Genomic DNA, 16,617 nt, shown 5'->3' with positions numbered 1-16,617 from the left:
CCACATCCATCATCTTTTTACCACCATCATCACACTCACCCCTCATCTATCGTTCAAGAACCCAATCATCATCATCAATCAATTCTACTTTAACTACCTTCATCATCACCATTACCAGTAGTACTCATTCTTTTTTTTTTTACTACATTCATTGTCTTTTTCAACGTTGGCCCTTCTCCATCCTTCATCTGTTGCTGTCCGGAAAAGCCTCCTGCGGCTGGGGCTCGGGCACTTCCTTCCTGGGGTGTAAGCCGATCCAGACTTCCATCCACTAGATCGAGGGATGGTCCCATTAGCCTCGGGCAGGCAGAGCACCCACGGGAGATGGGAATAGCACTCCCCCCCATAAACGCTGGGATGAAAACGCCAGCCTCCTATTGGTGGAGCCCCGATCGGCTGAGAACTGGAGACCATGCGCCATTGGTGGGTCGGAGCCAGGGTGGAGTGATCGAGTGGGGCAGTATTGTATTGATCTCGACTCATCCTCAGCCCTTGGCTGAAGCAAGGGCAAACATTGCTCTGTTTCTTACCTTTGTCATTGACATATTTGGCAAGTTAGGCCCCCAAATGAGGCGGTTTAATTTATGTAGGTATTGGAATGGTATAGAGCTAGTGAATTCCAGTTGTCCAATTATGGTGCTAATGGGGAACTGAAATCACTTAATTTTGATACTCATTTATTAACAAGAGAGAATTTGATTTAACATTCAGCTGTGGAAGACTTACTTGGGCGAATGCCAGCTCTGCGCTGGTTACAAAAAAAATTATTTGATCTCTTCTTCCTCCTCCCCTCCCTCCATTCCAGTACAGTGTATAAAATGCTTTAACCCAATGAGTCCCACCACAACACTGGCGCAATTTGGACTTTAATCCCTTTTAAACATTGTGTGTTTGACCTACAGATTTCTGGGTAAAACACTTCATTCGGAGGCTAAATATAAGGGCTGGACATGCAGATAAATGAAATTCAGATACATTAAATGTTGATTTTTGCTGGGGTCTCGGGACAGAAAATAAATCCAAATTATTTATTAACCAATAACAAATTTTAAAAAATGACACTAAATTATCCAAATAACTTTTGCAACAGCAACACTTTTCTTTTGTACAAAACAAATGACAGTCACAGAAACCTTCCCTCCCCCCTCCATTTGCCATCATCCTCTCCAATATTAAGCATACCCGACATTTACTTTACCAGCTATTACGAGTTTTAAATTCTTTATTTTGCTGCGTGCCATAGAGGAAACATGATGGCTGTTCGAGATGTTAACATGAATATGAACGGCAAAAGAGAACAGAAAAACAAATCTGTAATTCGCCAATTTCTGAGGTAAATCTTTTTGGATTGAGTTGGTACCTCAAAACACAACTGCATTATAACAAAATATGTTCCCTTCATTAAAGCCTTGAACCAGAGCAGGCTAAAAGCAGATGCGAACAATACAGTATATTTGACAAACTAACCTCCAGATAAAATGTTACAAGTCTTCCACAGGTTAGGAACGTCCATCACTATTTTTCCAGAAAACTCCATTGACAGCAGAGTGAAACAGGGGAGAGAGCTTTACTGAGGCGAACAAAACACGCCACGATACACCACGCGATTTTTAAGAGATACTTTCCTTAATAGACAACAAACCAACAACAAAAAGATGACCGTTGATTAGATAAATATAACTTTACATTAAGGAACCCTCTATAAAGGCTTTACAATTTTGGGAGTTTTTACACTAGTTTACAAACTGTCAGTATTGAATAGATACCTAAATAACGTTCATAAATCATTGTGGTAGTGCTCGCCAAATAGAGGGCTATTATCAATCCTTCACACAGACCCTGGTTCCACATCAGACATTATTTAGGACCCTGGTCATTACAGTTACATTTCCCAGGATGATTTGGTGGCACCCGTAATAATCAGGAGCAGAGCTGGGAATATTATGATTTCACCCATTTTTGTTACCAAATTCAGTAAACATCATCCAGACAGTGTTTCTGCTCCCACCAGGCAAAACATGCTCAGAAAGGGAACTGCATGAGGGTTTGACACCAAAAATGCAAATATCTGTTCGTAAAGCATGTAGTCATTCAGAAGACATCAAGCCAATTTATAAAGAACAGTGATAATAGCCGTATGTCTATAGGCTCACTATCTGGCAAGCACTAAAACAACAGTCACCTATCAATACATTATAACCGTTACTCTGTAAATGTGGATCGAGGATCAATAACATATATTTAACAGAAATATCAAGAGTTTATGAACTACTTGCAACCCTTCATAAGTCCTTTATAAGGGGCACCTTAATGCAAATGCTCTTGACTGTGGGACGCTGTATATTCTCCTTTGAACCGTTATAAAACCTGCCTATTTCAACTGGCATAAATAAAAGGAATGGCATTGTAAAAAATAATAAAAATAATAATAATAACAATAAAAAAAAGTGTGACGTCGTCTTTAAGTTACTAACTTCAAATATACACAGCGACTCTTTTTATATACACCTATGTACAGATGTTATTTTTTATTTATTTTTTGAATACCTTTGAAATGGTGTTGCTATGAGGGCGGACTCTCCGGATACACACCTATCCCTTTGAGTGGTAATCACAGGGGTCAAACTGGGCAGCGAGACTCAGGAACCTCGGGTGTAGCATGGTTTACTACAGGGCTCATAGAAAGGCACTTGCTACCAACTCAAATACTGCAATCCTTTAAACAGAGCTTTCAGCCTAGAAAACCGAGAGACAGGAGAGAAAAAATAATTGAAGGCCACATAGTAGGCACTGGGGTTTCTTTCCCCCTCGAGGCTGTGCTCTTGGTAAGGCTGGCACGGGACGGCTGCAGACTGGCAAGGCGGGCGTGCCGGGCTGAGAAAGAGAGATGGGTGGGTTGCTGCAGTAACCTCTGTTGCAGCGGTCAACAGAGTCCCCCGAAAAGCCCCCCCCCCCTCCCCCACGTGTCTGTCGCAACCAAAAGGGCCCACTCACAATTAAACAAAATCACAATCTATCAACAAAAAAACGTCTTTATACAGGTTATTTTTCCCCCTCCATTTGGACTTTATCTTCGCTAATTTTAACAGTACAATTCAAACAAAGGCGAGGCCTCACTTTTCCTCTTTTGAAAGTAATACAATTATGCTTCATCTGTACATAAAAAAGAAACGCCCTCTTTGCGTTAGCACTCGGCCCCCCCAAAACAAATCTTACAGATGACAGCAAAATAAAAAAAAATAAAACAAGAATGGTTCTTTGAACTCAAAAGCCTCTTTTTCTCTTTTAATAGTACAATATATAGGATCCTCCCCCTCTTTCCTCGGTCGGTGCTGTGGCGTGAGTCCGTTTCAGAGTTCCGTTCGTTCATACAAAATGGTCTTTGACGTCTTGGCCAGCCAGGGTGGCGTTGACATTTTTCCAGCGGTTGTCTTTGGTGGTGGTCCGGTTGGGTGCTTTTAAGGGCAAACTCCGTGAAGTGCAGATCACGTCCCCTTTGGACTGCACCCCGGTTTTAGAGTACTTACAGATGGGCCCCTTGCCCGCTTCCACTTCTACATCTTCCTCCTCGAACTCCATCTCTCCCTCCGTCTCCTCCTCGTCCTCCCCTCCATCACGCATCCTATAGGGGGAGCCCATGAGCTTCTTGCGCTCCTGCTGGGCCTCCTTGTTGTTGTCTTTGAGCTGCTGCTGTTGTTGTTGTTGACGTCCTCCAACAGGCCGCAGGGGCTCCCACTGGTTGTTGACGCTCTCTTCGACGGGGCCGCATGCCCTCCTCTCACGCTCTTTTCTCCGCTTGCGCGTCCACCACACGCACACAATGATGCAGAACAGCCAGAGCACGCAGAAGACCACGCACAGAATGGGCACAAGGTAGTCTATGCCACGACACCGAGAGAAAGAGGGAAATACAGAAAGAGAGAGAAGAAACTGGGTTCAAATGGATTGCTCAATAACATAAAACACAGCAAAATGTTTAAAGCAATAATATGTAACTTTTTGGGCGACCTGACCAAATTCACATAGAAATGTGAGTTATAGATCTGTCACTCATTAAAGGAAGTCTAAGAAGTGGTAGATCTGTTCCATTTCTATGCTTCCCGTGCTCAAGTCTTGTTTTTGAGTCTTTCGCTTTCGGTTCAAACATCTGCAAACACAATATTTTTGATGGTACAATGATGCTCCACCCTATACTTGCTTGTTCTGTCACGTAAACTGAAATTAAGCAAATTACTCACATTTTTGCAATCAGGAAATGGTGGAGCAATTTCTGCATAGTGCATATTTAAGTAGAGGAGCTGAGGCAGCCAAGTTAGAATGCAAGGATGAAAGACCATTCTCCCTATGTGCCATTGGTCATCTTAAGGTCTCATGACATTTAATATTGTACATGGATGCACTGCACGTCGCCAAGTGCGCAGACAGTGAGGTTGTTAGTGAGTCACCCCATTAAGGTAACACGCAGGGGTTTTTAAGTCCTGTTTCAGAGATGTACGCCACGTCAAATCACTAGACCGGGCTGACGGCCGCTGTCACAGTGTTTTATGACCCGCGGCTATAAAATCAATTGGCTTCAGGTCCACTTAGTGCCTTTAGGAAGGCAGAGCCTAAATGAGGAAGTAAACGTTCTGCAACAACACAGCCCTGGGGGTCAACCTTGGGCATTTTACTTACCCACTGTGGGGGGCATGACCTGCGTTTCCACTTTGACCTCAATGACTGCCAGCATGACTGTGCTGTTGTGACGCTTAGACAGTGTGCCCACGATGGTGCTGGCTACCTCTTGGATCAGACTGTGGTCCAGCTGTTCATCCGGCTGGAACGACTGGAAAACAGTAAAGAAAGGGGGAAAGGGGTGAGTGCGGGAGAAAAGGAAAGAGAGGAAGTGTGTGTCGCATTTTATTTACAGGATTAAACTCCTCAAGAGGCATCATCCTGTGTGTGTGCGCGTGTGTCGTTAAGTCTATGTAGCTGTGTGTGTGTCTTAGCTTGTGTGGGCACACGTAATGGGTAATGAAACCAATAATTTAACGAAAGGCACATTAAATCACACCAAAACGGCAATGTGGTTAATGATCATAAGAACCTCTTACACAAACCCCCAAAACACATGCCCCCATTTTCATTAATAATAAACCCCTCACCTTAACAGTAACCCCACCAATACACATTTCCATGCATACAGCTCCAGGCAGCACAGTTGTTACCAGACAATGCCCACTCTTTATACCAATACAATCAGAGAATTGTTCCATGCCCTTTTAAGCTCAAATTAAATACAATAGACAACCATCAGATTCGGTTCCACAGAACCAACCAATTGGAATGCCCCCAACGCATCACCCAACTAGCAATTCAGACCAGTTCGAATGGTGGTCCCGACGGTGAGGGAAAAAAAGGGGCAGGGCTGGGGGTGTGGGAGGACTCTTAATATTAGGATGGTATTTTTTTATGTGCTCATCTCTCTCTGCCTGTCCTGTTCGTTCGCAATACATCAGTGCAACAATGTATTGATTGATTCATCACCAGCCTCTGTGATCACACCATCGCACTGGGCCGATGTGGGTGGGAGTCTATTTTAATAAAACCACTGAATATACAGCATCACAAAGAACTCATTTTTTACTTCATATAGTTAGGTCCTAAGAAACTTTATAAAGAATAGAATATCATATTGAGTTTAGTTATGTTACTGGTCTGTGCCTATAAGCTACATGGCTGCGCCATGCAAATGAAATCAGTAGTTCATCAAGTTATTTCTAAACAGAGCACATGCAACAAAAAAGTGATATTTTCAAACAGAGCCCAAGCCCTGTCCTTTTTGAGAGCTTGGCCTGTATGTGCTTTAGAAACCTGTGTCATGCAATAAAATGCAAATTAATTACTTTAAAATCATACAATGTGATTTTCTGGATTTTTGTTTTAGATTCCGTCTCTAACAGTTGAAGTGTACCTATGATAAAAATTACAGACCTCTACATGCTTTGTAAGTAGGAAAACCTGCAAAATCAGCAGTGTATCAAAAACTTGTTCTCCCCACTGTAAGTACAGGCTTTGTTACTGGCAACACCTTTCAGATATGAAGAAAAGGTTGCAAAAAGTTAACGGCATGGTAAAGTTAGCGGCTTCATCTTGGTTTGAAAGGGATAATACAGTGCATTCGGAAAGTTCAGACCCCTTTACTTTTTCCACATTTTGTTACGTTACAGTTTTATTCAAAAATTGAATAAATTGTTGTTTTCCCCCTCAATCTACACATAATACCCCATAATGACAAAGCAAAAAACGTTTTTTTAGAAATGTTAGCAAATGCATAACAAATAAAAAACTGAAATATTACATAAGTATTCAGAGCCTTTACTCAGTACTTTGTTGAAGAACCTTTGGCAGCGAATACAGCCTTGAGTCTTCTTGGGTATGAATACTTGGCACACCTGTATTTGGGGAGTTTCTCCCATTCTTCTCTGCAGATCCTCTCAAGCTCTGTCAGGTTGGATGGGGAGCGTTGCTGCACAGCTATTTTCAGGTCTCTTCAGCGATGTTCGATCGGGTTCAAGTCGGGCTCTGGCTGGGCCACTCAAGGACATTCAGAGATTTATCCCCGAAGCAACTCCTGCGTTGTCTTGGCTGTGTGCTTAGGGTCGTTGTCCTGTTGGAAGGTGAACCTTCGACCCAGTCTCAGGTGCTGAGCGCTCTGGAGCAGGTTTTCATCAAGGATCTCTGTACTTTGCTCCATTCATCTTTGCCTTGATCCTGCCTAGTCTCCCAGTCCCTGCAGCTGAAAAACATCCCCACAGCATGATGCTGCCATCACCATGCTTCACCGTAGGGATGGTGCCAGGTCTCCTCCAGACATGACGCTTGGCATTCAAGCCAAAGTGCTCAATCTTGGTTTCATCAGACCAGAGAATCTTGTTTCTCATGGTCTGAGAGTCTTTAGGTGCCTTTTGGCAAACTCCAAGCGGCTGTCATGTGTCTTTTACTAAGGAGTGGCTTCCGTCTGGCCACTCTACCATAAAGGCCTGATTGGTGGAGTGCTACAGAGATGGTTGTCCTTCTGGAAGGTTCTCCAATCTTCACAGAGGAACTCTAGAACTATGTCAGAGTGACCATTGGGTTCTTGGTCACCTCCCTGACCAAGGCCCTTCTCCCCCGATTGCTCAGTTTGGCCGGGCGGCTTGGTGGTTCCAAACTTCTTCCATTTAAGAATGATGGAGGCCACTGTGTTCTTGGGGACCTTCAATGCTGCAGAGATTTTTTGGTACACTTCCCCAAATCTGTGCCTCGACACAATCCTGTCTCGGAGCGCTATGGACAATTCCTTCGACCTCATGGCTTGGTTTTTGCTCTGACATGCACTGTCAACTGTGGAGCCTTATATAGACAGGTGTGTGCCTTTCCAAATCATGTCCAATCAATTGAATTTACCACAGGTGGACTCCAATCAAGTTGTAGAAACATCAAGGATGATCAATGGAAACAGGATGCACCAGAGCTCAATTTTGATTCTCATAGCAAAGGGTTTGAATACTTATGTAAATAAGGTATCTTTTTCTATTTTTAATACATTTGCAAAAATTTCTAAAAACCTGTTTTCGCTTTGTCATTATGGGGTATTGTGTGTAGATTGCTGAGGAACATGTTTTATTTAATCTATTTTAGAATAAGGCTGTAACATAACAAAATGTGTAAAAAGTAAAGGGGTCTGAATACTTTTCGAAGGCACTGTAGGTTGTTTTTCACAGTATAGTTTAGTCTGTTACTCTCAATCTAGAGGGTGCTGTGTAGCCTAATAAGATTAAAATGTGTGACTACTTTGCAAGAGGTCATCCACTTGTTAATTCATATCAGCATCTCAAAATACTGAGGTGAGGGGAATTTGTGTGTCTTTATGAGAGGTGAAAGTGAAAATTTGTCATTTTATTGTTTGAATTATGGGAGTAGGATATTCATGAACAACTGTTGAAATGAGGAACGGAAGAGCTATATTTCAAACTTATTTCAGAGTTGCTAGGTAAAGCCATGTGGAAATTAGAATCATAGCCTTTATGCTCAGTTGATCGTTATATAAAAAGTTATACTTACAAAGTATAAATTTGAATTTTGTAAAGAATATTGTTAAATCAAAATCACAATAGCCTGGCTATTTCTAAGACTGTAGGCAACATCGATGTATTCATTTCAAGTGGACAGTGTGTTTGATAGGTAATAACTCCCATTTTGGAATAAGTTATAACGATAAAAAAAAGAACTGACAGTCTGTAATACCAACATGTTTCAAGCAGACCACCATAGTCCCTGTGCCCAAGAACACTAAGATAACCTGCCTAAATGACTAACGACCCATAGCACTCACGTCTGTAGCCATGAAGTGCTTTGAAAGGCTGGTGCATGGCTCACAACACCATTATTCCAGAAACCCTAGACCCACTCTAATTTGCATACCGCCCCAACAGATCCACAGATGATGCAATCTCTATTGCACTCCACACTGCCCTTTCCCACCTGGACAAGAGGAACACCTACATGAGAATGCTATTCATTGACTACAACTCAGTGTTCAACACCATAGTGCCCTCAAAGCTCATCACTAAGCTAAGGACCCTGGGATGAAACACCTCCCTCTACAACTGGATCCTGGACTTCCTGACGGGCCGCCCCCAGGTGGTAAGGGTAGGTAATCTGCCATGCTGATCCTCAACACAGTCCCCTCCTGTACTCCCTGTTCACCCATGACTGCATGGCCAGGCACGACTCCAACATCATCATTAAGTTTGCCGACAACACAACAGTGGTAGGCCTGATCACCGACAACGATTAGACAGCGTATACCGAGGTCAGAGACCTGGCCGGGTGGTGCCAGGATAACAACCTCTCCCTCAACGTGATCAAGACAAAGGAGATGATTGTGGACTACAGGGGGGAAAAAAGAGGACTTAGCACGCCCCCATTCTCATCGACGGGGCTGTAGTGGAACAGGTTGAGAGCTTCAAGTTCCTTGGTGTCCACATCACCAAACTATCATGGTCCAAACACACCAAGACAGTCATGAAGAGGACAGACAAAGCCTATTCCCCCTCAGGAAACTGAAAAGATTTGGCATGGCTCCTCAGATCCTCAAAAAGTTATACAGCTGCACCATCGAGAGCATCCTGACTGGTTGCATCACCGCCTGGTATGGCAACTGCTCGGCCTCTGACCGCAAGGCACTACAAAGGGTAATGCGTACGGCCCAGTGCATCACTGGGGCCAAGCTTCCTGCCATCCAGGACCTCTATACCAGGCGGTGTCAGAGGAAGGCCCTACAAATTGTCAAAGACTCCAGCCACCCTAGTCATAGACTGTTCTCTCTGCTATCACACAGCACCGGAGCACCAAGTCTAGGTCCAAAAGGCTTCTTGACAGCTTCTACCCCCAAGCCATAAGACTCCTGAACAGCTGATCATGTCTACCGGGACTATTTGCATTGCCCCCCCCCCACCCAAACCCAACCCCCTCTTTTACGCTGCTGCTACTCTGTTTATTATTTATGCATAGTCACTTTAACTCTACCCACATGTACATATTACCTCGACTAACCGGTGCCCTCGCACATTGACTCTGTACCGGTACCCCCTGTATATAGCCTCCCTACTGTTATTTTATTTTACTGCTGCTCTTTAATTATTTGCCTTTTTATATATATTTTTACTTAACTTTCTTTTTATTTTCTTAAAAACTGCATTGTTGGTTAAGGGCTTGCATATGGCAAATACAATTTGATTTGATTTGAAAAGGGAACCAATTTCAACCCAAGACCTTGGTCTTTCTAATAATGTTGAAAATAGTCTAATAAAATTGCCTATAGGCCCCCGGTCTCCCCTAACCTGAGCGAGTAAAAAGTGACACAGCCCCGGTCGCCACCAAATCAGATGCGTTGCACAGTTAACCACAACATTTTACGTAGAGGAGAGATCAAATGATTATATTGCCTGCATTTTATCAAATTCAACACCGCAAGCGCTTTCTTTCCACGTGGGCACCAGAAAGTATGCTTTGGAAAGGCCCCGCGTTCTGTGGTAATTGGCTTGTTATTTGAGACCATCAGATTCTCTGGGAGAATTTCAACCAACAGCCTCCAACACACATGCTACGAATTTCTATTCACATACAAGCGATGGCACTTAATGGTACTTAGCTCTTCCGAGTTGGCTCTTCAGAGTTGGCTAGACCTAAATTCACCTTTAGTTGTGTGGTATCACTCCAAAGACTCAATTTACAACTGTCGCCCCATTTTCTGCGCCCCTGTCACAATACACATTTGCTTTTAGGTTGGTTGGTCTGAGTTTTGTGAAGCGTTCTGTGGCACATGCCCTCCTAAAAAAAATTGGAATTCATTGATAAATTCAAATCCTTACCCTGTATCCCCAACAGCTTGGGAAAAATATTCTGCCCCACCTGGTATTCCTGACTTTATTCAAGTGAATCCAATTAGAGACCAGGCAGTTATCTTTAATGACGTGGTGCTCCGTTAGGGAATATCAAGGAGATCTCACGGAAGGAAATCTGATTTCCATTTGATAATTTATGGCCAACCATAAAACAGAAAAGATTGGGAAGATATGTATCAAAGGGTTGAGGCTCCACCTTTACATGTTGGCAATGCTTTGCTTTTCCTGTACCCACTGTCATACATAGCCTGCCTGCATAGCACAGTGCCAATGACATAACGGATGTCATGAACAGTTGTAATTAGCTAGTTCCAAACCAGGGAAGCCCTTAATAAGCCATCTCAGTGTTTTGGATGGTGTCAATGAGTATCAAATCTATTCCATTGAATGTAGGCAACTTTTTGTTTCCTCAACAGGTGGGCACTTTACGCAGATTATTGAATATGCCTAAGTAACTCCGCTTCTCGCATTAATTCAGGGGCGCAACTTTCACTGGGGACGGACATGACCCCCCCACATTCTGAAATTGCATTTTTGTCCCTGCCAGTTTTATAATTGCACTGTGATACAAAAAGCGGCACCGGTGTGCTTTAGTACCATGTGGCAGCCTCAGAGCGGTCAGGTAGGCTGTTTTCCGGTTTCAGCCGGCTGGATTTAGGTTCACACGGATACCACAGTGTGCGCGGATAGGCTGTGTGAATGCAAAGCATCTGAAAGGCTGGTGTATAGGACTAGCACTGGAAAGATGATCAGAGGCAGCTGCTGTCTGTGTTGCGCTTTTTCTCCGAGTTGTAAAAGCAAGCAGAGCAGAAACTGGCTACTCTTTAGTTGACTGATCTAGCTGGCAAGGTAACTGTTGTTTGAGAGAAAAATAATTATGTATTCCCCAGTGCTGAGCTAGTATTGTAACTGACATGTTACGTTAGCTCTTGACTGAAGTAAATGAACTACTAGCAGCTAGCTAGTAGCTACCACAGCCAATTCAGCTCTAGCTAACCTCTAGCTATCTGTCAGGTAGCAGTATCTAACAGCTGTTGTGTGTATTGAAATGTTTTGTAGCCTTTTGTTTTGTCCCGTTTCAACTTAAGTAAATTTGATGTACCATTAGCTAGAACTGGCCAAAAGTTGACTAACGTTAGCTAGCTCACTAACTTTTGCTTTTATTTTTGCCTCAATCACACTAGACCTGAATTAAATGATGAAACAAGTGGCCAAACGATTGAAGACCGATATATTCTGACGTTTCTTCAGCGTAATGTGAGTTTTTATTAGTCAGTATAGCAATGTAACGTTATTGATCTGTCAAGTTTCCCTAGCTAATTCCCAGCTTTTCACACTGACACGGTATAAACAGCTCTACAGGCTTCACTGTCATGGTGCACAGTCAGTACACAACACTATGCTCATCTCAGTGCAGCAAACACTGGACAAGCAAGAAGCTTTAAAGATTGAAACTATTTTAAGGCAGTCTGACAAACCTCTAAGTTGATTTCCAAACTGTATCAAGGGTTGATAGCGGCTTTTCCCGATGACACAAAATATGTAAAACAAAAAGGAAGACCTGGGAGACGCTATTGATGATGAATGGATACAAATACTTTAGAATGCCCAGTCATGTTCATATAATCTGAGAAATTACTGCAGTTTAAGACCTTCCATAGAACGCACTATATGCCAGTTAAACTGAATATCATGCACTCAGAAATGTAATTCTTCTGCTGGAGGTGTAAAACAAAAGGGGACATATTTGCATATATTATGGTCTTGTGAAGGCTGGCTGAATTCTGGCAAAGACTATGTTCTTTTATCTCAGCATGTCTACAGATTCTCCCTGTTTTTGTTTCCTTGGAAATGTTGATACTGGAGACTTATCAGAAGAAACTGTGTAACCTAGCATTTATAGCGGCTAAGAAATGCATTGCCATTAATTGTAAGATTGGTTATCCTCCCACAATGTCACAATGGATGGCAAAAATGTCAAGTTATGCATCACTTGATTTGATTTATTACAAGATTAAGGGTATACTGGATGCGTTATATGGAATACTGTACGACAAAAGGAGTCTGTATTGAAAACATTTCAGGGAAGATATCTATTTAGGCAATCCCTAGCTGCTGGGCTGCTCAGTCCTGGCCCTGGGGGTCTGCCGTACTGTTGGTTGTCACTCTGGCCTTGGCCTATCATACCTGAAACCAATAATTAATGTTTCACCAAGATCCTAAAGCTGAGTGGGGTGGGGCGCTGCAGGGCCATGGACCCCTAGGGGCAGGACGGGGTGACCCAGCTAAAAAGAGATCTACAGTATTATTAGGCCTATGATATTAATTCTATGGATGATGTACTGTTTCTGTGTGTTAATGTGTAGGTGAATGTGTGTTTTTATTAAATGTTTGATTTCCAAACCTTTCCCTTGATACATAAAAAAAAATGGGAAGGAAGTTGTGTTGGGGAGAGAGTTGAGTTATTGACTAGACTGGTGGGGGTCGGGCTTGCAGGCGGCTCGGGTTGGCTGGGCGGTCTGGCTGAAATTTGATAGAGGATGTCGTAAAGAAACAAGTTAGGTGTTTGTACTTTATTTGTAAGAGTTGTTCACTTGTGAGGCTATTGGTTAAAGGTGAAACACAATATTGACTATTGAATTATCATTGATCTAGTTCAGTCTTATCAATCACTTAAACATATTTAATAATGGTCTCACCTTGCTTGATGACTGTGGGTATTTTTGCTTACTTTTTGTTGTTCTAAATAGAGACGGCTAGAACGACCATGCATCATATTAGATTGCGTAGAAATTCAGGAAATGAGCTTTAGATGCCCAAAAAATTGGGAGGACCCTCAGACCCCCCAGCCAAGTTGTCTCCCTCACTTCTAAAACCAAAGTAGCGCCCCTGCATGAATCTCCCATTGACATCAATGCATGATTTACCAGAATGTCGGAAAAGCACAACAACCTGCAGTTAACATTCGTCCCTAATGACGGAAGTCCCCGAGGTGAGGAATGGATTTCGATTGGCTAGCCAGGGGAGCGGACTTACTATGGCCACTTCCACTGCATCCTGATTGGTGTAGGAGAGGTCACACAGCACAAGGAGGGCGTGGTCTTTGGCCAGGGATCGGGTGGCAGGCAGGTACCTCAGCTCTGAACAGATGTTCTCCACCGTCGTGCCCTGGAGATTACACACAATAAGTGAACGTAGGAGGAGAGCAACTTGCACCACAGGGCTTACTATAAAGGTATGGAGAGATCACCAAAAGCTGGTACTTCCATTCTATGCTGATAATATCAACCATTGGTGTGTACAAAGACACTCACCACTGGCACTTTGGCTCGGTTGAAGATGAGCGTGATGCGGGCACAGCTGTTGTCCAGGTGCCCACTGTTGGGATGACACTCTGTGTGGTCGTGGGGCGCGGGCTCACCACCACCCGAGGAGGAGGACGAGCACACCCCCCACCGGTGGCAGGGGGGCGAGAAGCAGGCGAGGTAGCTGTGCTCCTGGCACTCTCGTCCGCCTGGGCACGCCTGGGCACATTCCTCGCCCGTCGACTTCGCCGACCCTGGGAGAAGGCACGTCCTCCGCCCGCAAAGCACCTGTTGGGGTCAAAGGTCAGAGGGTCAGAGGGAGGGGTCACCCATAAGCCTGTGGACCAATAACAGGCCCCATTTCAGTGTTGTATGCTCCAGGTATTGAAGTCCCAAATCGTTAAATTTATTAGGAATGAGTGTGTGGTGTGTGCGCGCATGATGTGTGTGTACAGTGTGTGTTTGTGTATGTGTGAATTAGGTGCGAGTGTGTACACTCACCTTGGTACACTCCACTTTGCCATCGACACATTGGCAGTTGTTGCACTCCTCTTCCCAGCGACTGCCATGAGGGAACTGCAGGCCGGCATAGTGGCAGGTCTTCCTGATACCTATAACTACAAACACACACACAGAAACACACTGCTGTCAATCAACTGACGTAAACTCAGAGGCTAAGGTCAATCGTGTCTAGGCAGACAGTAAGATCATGTTGCCCTAACAAGACATGAAGGCCTTTATTCTCTAATGAAGTGACACTCCTCCTCATGTGTGTTTGTGTGTGTGCCACGAGGGAGGAGTGAGACTCACACTCTTGGCATTGTGGGCCCGTTCGTCCGAGCGGGCAGACGCAACGGAAGCCGTTGATCTCATCCAGACAGGTGGCGCCGTACGCGCAGGGAGCCGACTGGCACTCATCTATATCTGAATGAGAGAGGAGGAGAAGATGAGTGGAAGTGAGATAATTATTACAGAAGTGGGTGGTTTTTTACCCCCTTTTTCTCCCCAATTGTGATACAATTACAATCTTGTCTCGTCACTGCAACTCCCCAACGGGCTCGGGAGAGGCGAAGGTCGAGTCATGAGTCCGCACGCTTAACACCCGCCCGCCACAAGGAGTCGCTAGAGAGCGATGAGCCAAGTAAAGCCCCCTCAGCCAAACCCTCCCCTAACCAGGACAACGCTGGGCCAATTGTGCGACGCCCTATGGGACTCCCAGTCACGGCCAGTTGTGACACAGCCTGGGATCGAACCTGGGTCTGTAGTGACGCCTCAAGCACTGCGATGCAGTGCCTTAGACCGCTGTGCCACTCGGGAGGCTTTACAGACAGACATGAAACAGATGGGGAGAGGAAGGATGGAGACTGCGATTGAACCCAGGTATCCGGTGGGGAGGCATGTTTATGTGCTTGCCGGGAGCGTTACCCACTCGATGACAACTCTGAACACACTACGTGAGATTGTACCTTAGTTGCACAAACGTTCGATCAAATGTCTCGTGTTGGTTTGGAGTACTCTGTTAACCCACATGTTAAGAGAAGGGATTAAGAGATGCTAGAACGAGGAGCTCCACCCTCTCTCCTTGCAAGTTATGAGCCGAATGTCCCCTCCCCTTCTGAAAATTGAAAGACGCTAACACCTACGAAATCGTCATTTGTCCAAATAACCTGTGACGAAAAACCCAAACACCGGAACTACTGCTGCTCGTTATCTCACACATCCAATTCCATTCACAACAGATTCTACGGTAGTAGTTACAGTGAGGGAAAAAAGTATTTGATCCCCTGCTGATTTTGTACATTTGCCCACTGACAAAGAAATGATCAGTCTATAATTTTAATGGTAGGTTTATTTGAACAGTGAGACAGAATAACAACAAACAAATCCAGAAAAACGCATGTCAAAAAAGTTATAAATTGATTTGCATTTTAATGAGGGAAATAAGTATTTGACCCCCTCTCAATCAGAAAGATTTCTGGCTCCCAGGTGTCTTTTATACAGGTAACGAGCTGAGATTAGGAGCACACTCTTAAAGGGAGTGCTCCTAATCTCAGTTTGTTACCTGTATAAAAGACACCTGTCCACAGAAGCAATCAATCAGATTCCAAACTCTCCACCATGGCCAAGACCAAAGAGCTCTCCAAGGATGTCAGGGACAAGATTGTAGACCTATACAAGGCTGGAATGGGCTACAAGACCATCGCCAAGCAGCTTGGTGAGAAGGTGACAACAATTGGTGTGATTATTCGCAAATGGAAGAAACACAAAATAAATGTCAATCTCCCTCGGCCTGGGGCTCCATGCAAGATCTCACCTCGTGGAGTTGCAATGATCATGAGAACGGTGAGGAATCAGCCCAGAACTACACGGGAGGATCTTGTCAATGATCTCAAGGCAGCTGGGACCATAGTCACCAAGAAAACAATTGGTAACACACTACGCCGTGAAGGACTGAAATCCTGCAGCGCCCGCAAGGTCCCCCTGCTCAAGAAAGCACATATACAGGACCGTCTGAAGTTTGCCAATGAACATCTGAATGATTCAGAGGAGAACTGGGTGAAAGTGTTGTGGTCAGATGAGACCAAAATTGAGCTCTTTGGCATCAACTCAACTCGCCGTGTTTGGAGGAGGAGGAATGCTGCCTATGATCCCAAGAACACCATCCCCACCGTCAAATATGGAGGTAGAAACATTATGCTTTGGGGATGTTTTTCTGCTAAGGGGACAGGACAACTTCATCGCATCAAAGGGACGATGGACGGGGCCATGTACCGTCAAATCTTGGGTGAGAACCTCCTTCCCTCAGCCAGGGCATTGAAAATGGGTCGTGGATGGGTATTCCAGCATGACAATGACCCAAAACACACGGCCAAGGCAACAAA

At 44.3% G+C, this 16,617-nt stretch overlaps 1 protein-coding gene across 2 annotated transcripts in view; it reads right to left on the bottom strand.

Moving 5' to 3' along the window:
- Positions 1-850: 850 nt before the first annotated feature.
- jag2b (jagged canonical Notch ligand 2b) overlaps positions 851-16,617 on the bottom strand; it is a 104,004-nt gene continuing 88,237 nt past the window's right edge. For both annotated transcript variants that reach the window (XM_041864812.2, XM_041864813.2), the window contains 6 exons: positions 14,546-14,659; positions 14,237-14,352; positions 13,745-14,023; positions 13,467-13,598; positions 4,675-4,825; positions 851-3,878 (listed from right to left, as the gene is read on the bottom strand). In XM_041864812.2, the coding sequence (XP_041720746.1) occupies positions 3,367-3,878; positions 4,675-4,825; positions 13,467-13,598; positions 13,745-14,023; positions 14,237-14,352; positions 14,546-14,659 (1,304 nt within the window). In that variant the 3' untranslated portion in view covers positions 851-3,366. The remainder of the gene's footprint in view (positions 3,879-4,674; positions 4,826-13,466; positions 13,599-13,744; positions 14,024-14,236; positions 14,353-14,545; positions 14,660-16,617) is intronic.

This window comes from Coregonus clupeaformis, chromosome 36 (assembly GCF_020615455.1).
Source record: "Coregonus clupeaformis isolate EN_2021a chromosome 36, ASM2061545v1, whole genome shotgun sequence".
Taxonomy (NCBI): domain Eukaryota; kingdom Metazoa; phylum Chordata; class Actinopteri; order Salmoniformes; family Salmonidae; genus Coregonus; species Coregonus clupeaformis.
The sequence above is the reverse complement of the archived record's forward strand: the minus strand, read 5'-3'. Positions and strand labels throughout refer to the sequence as shown.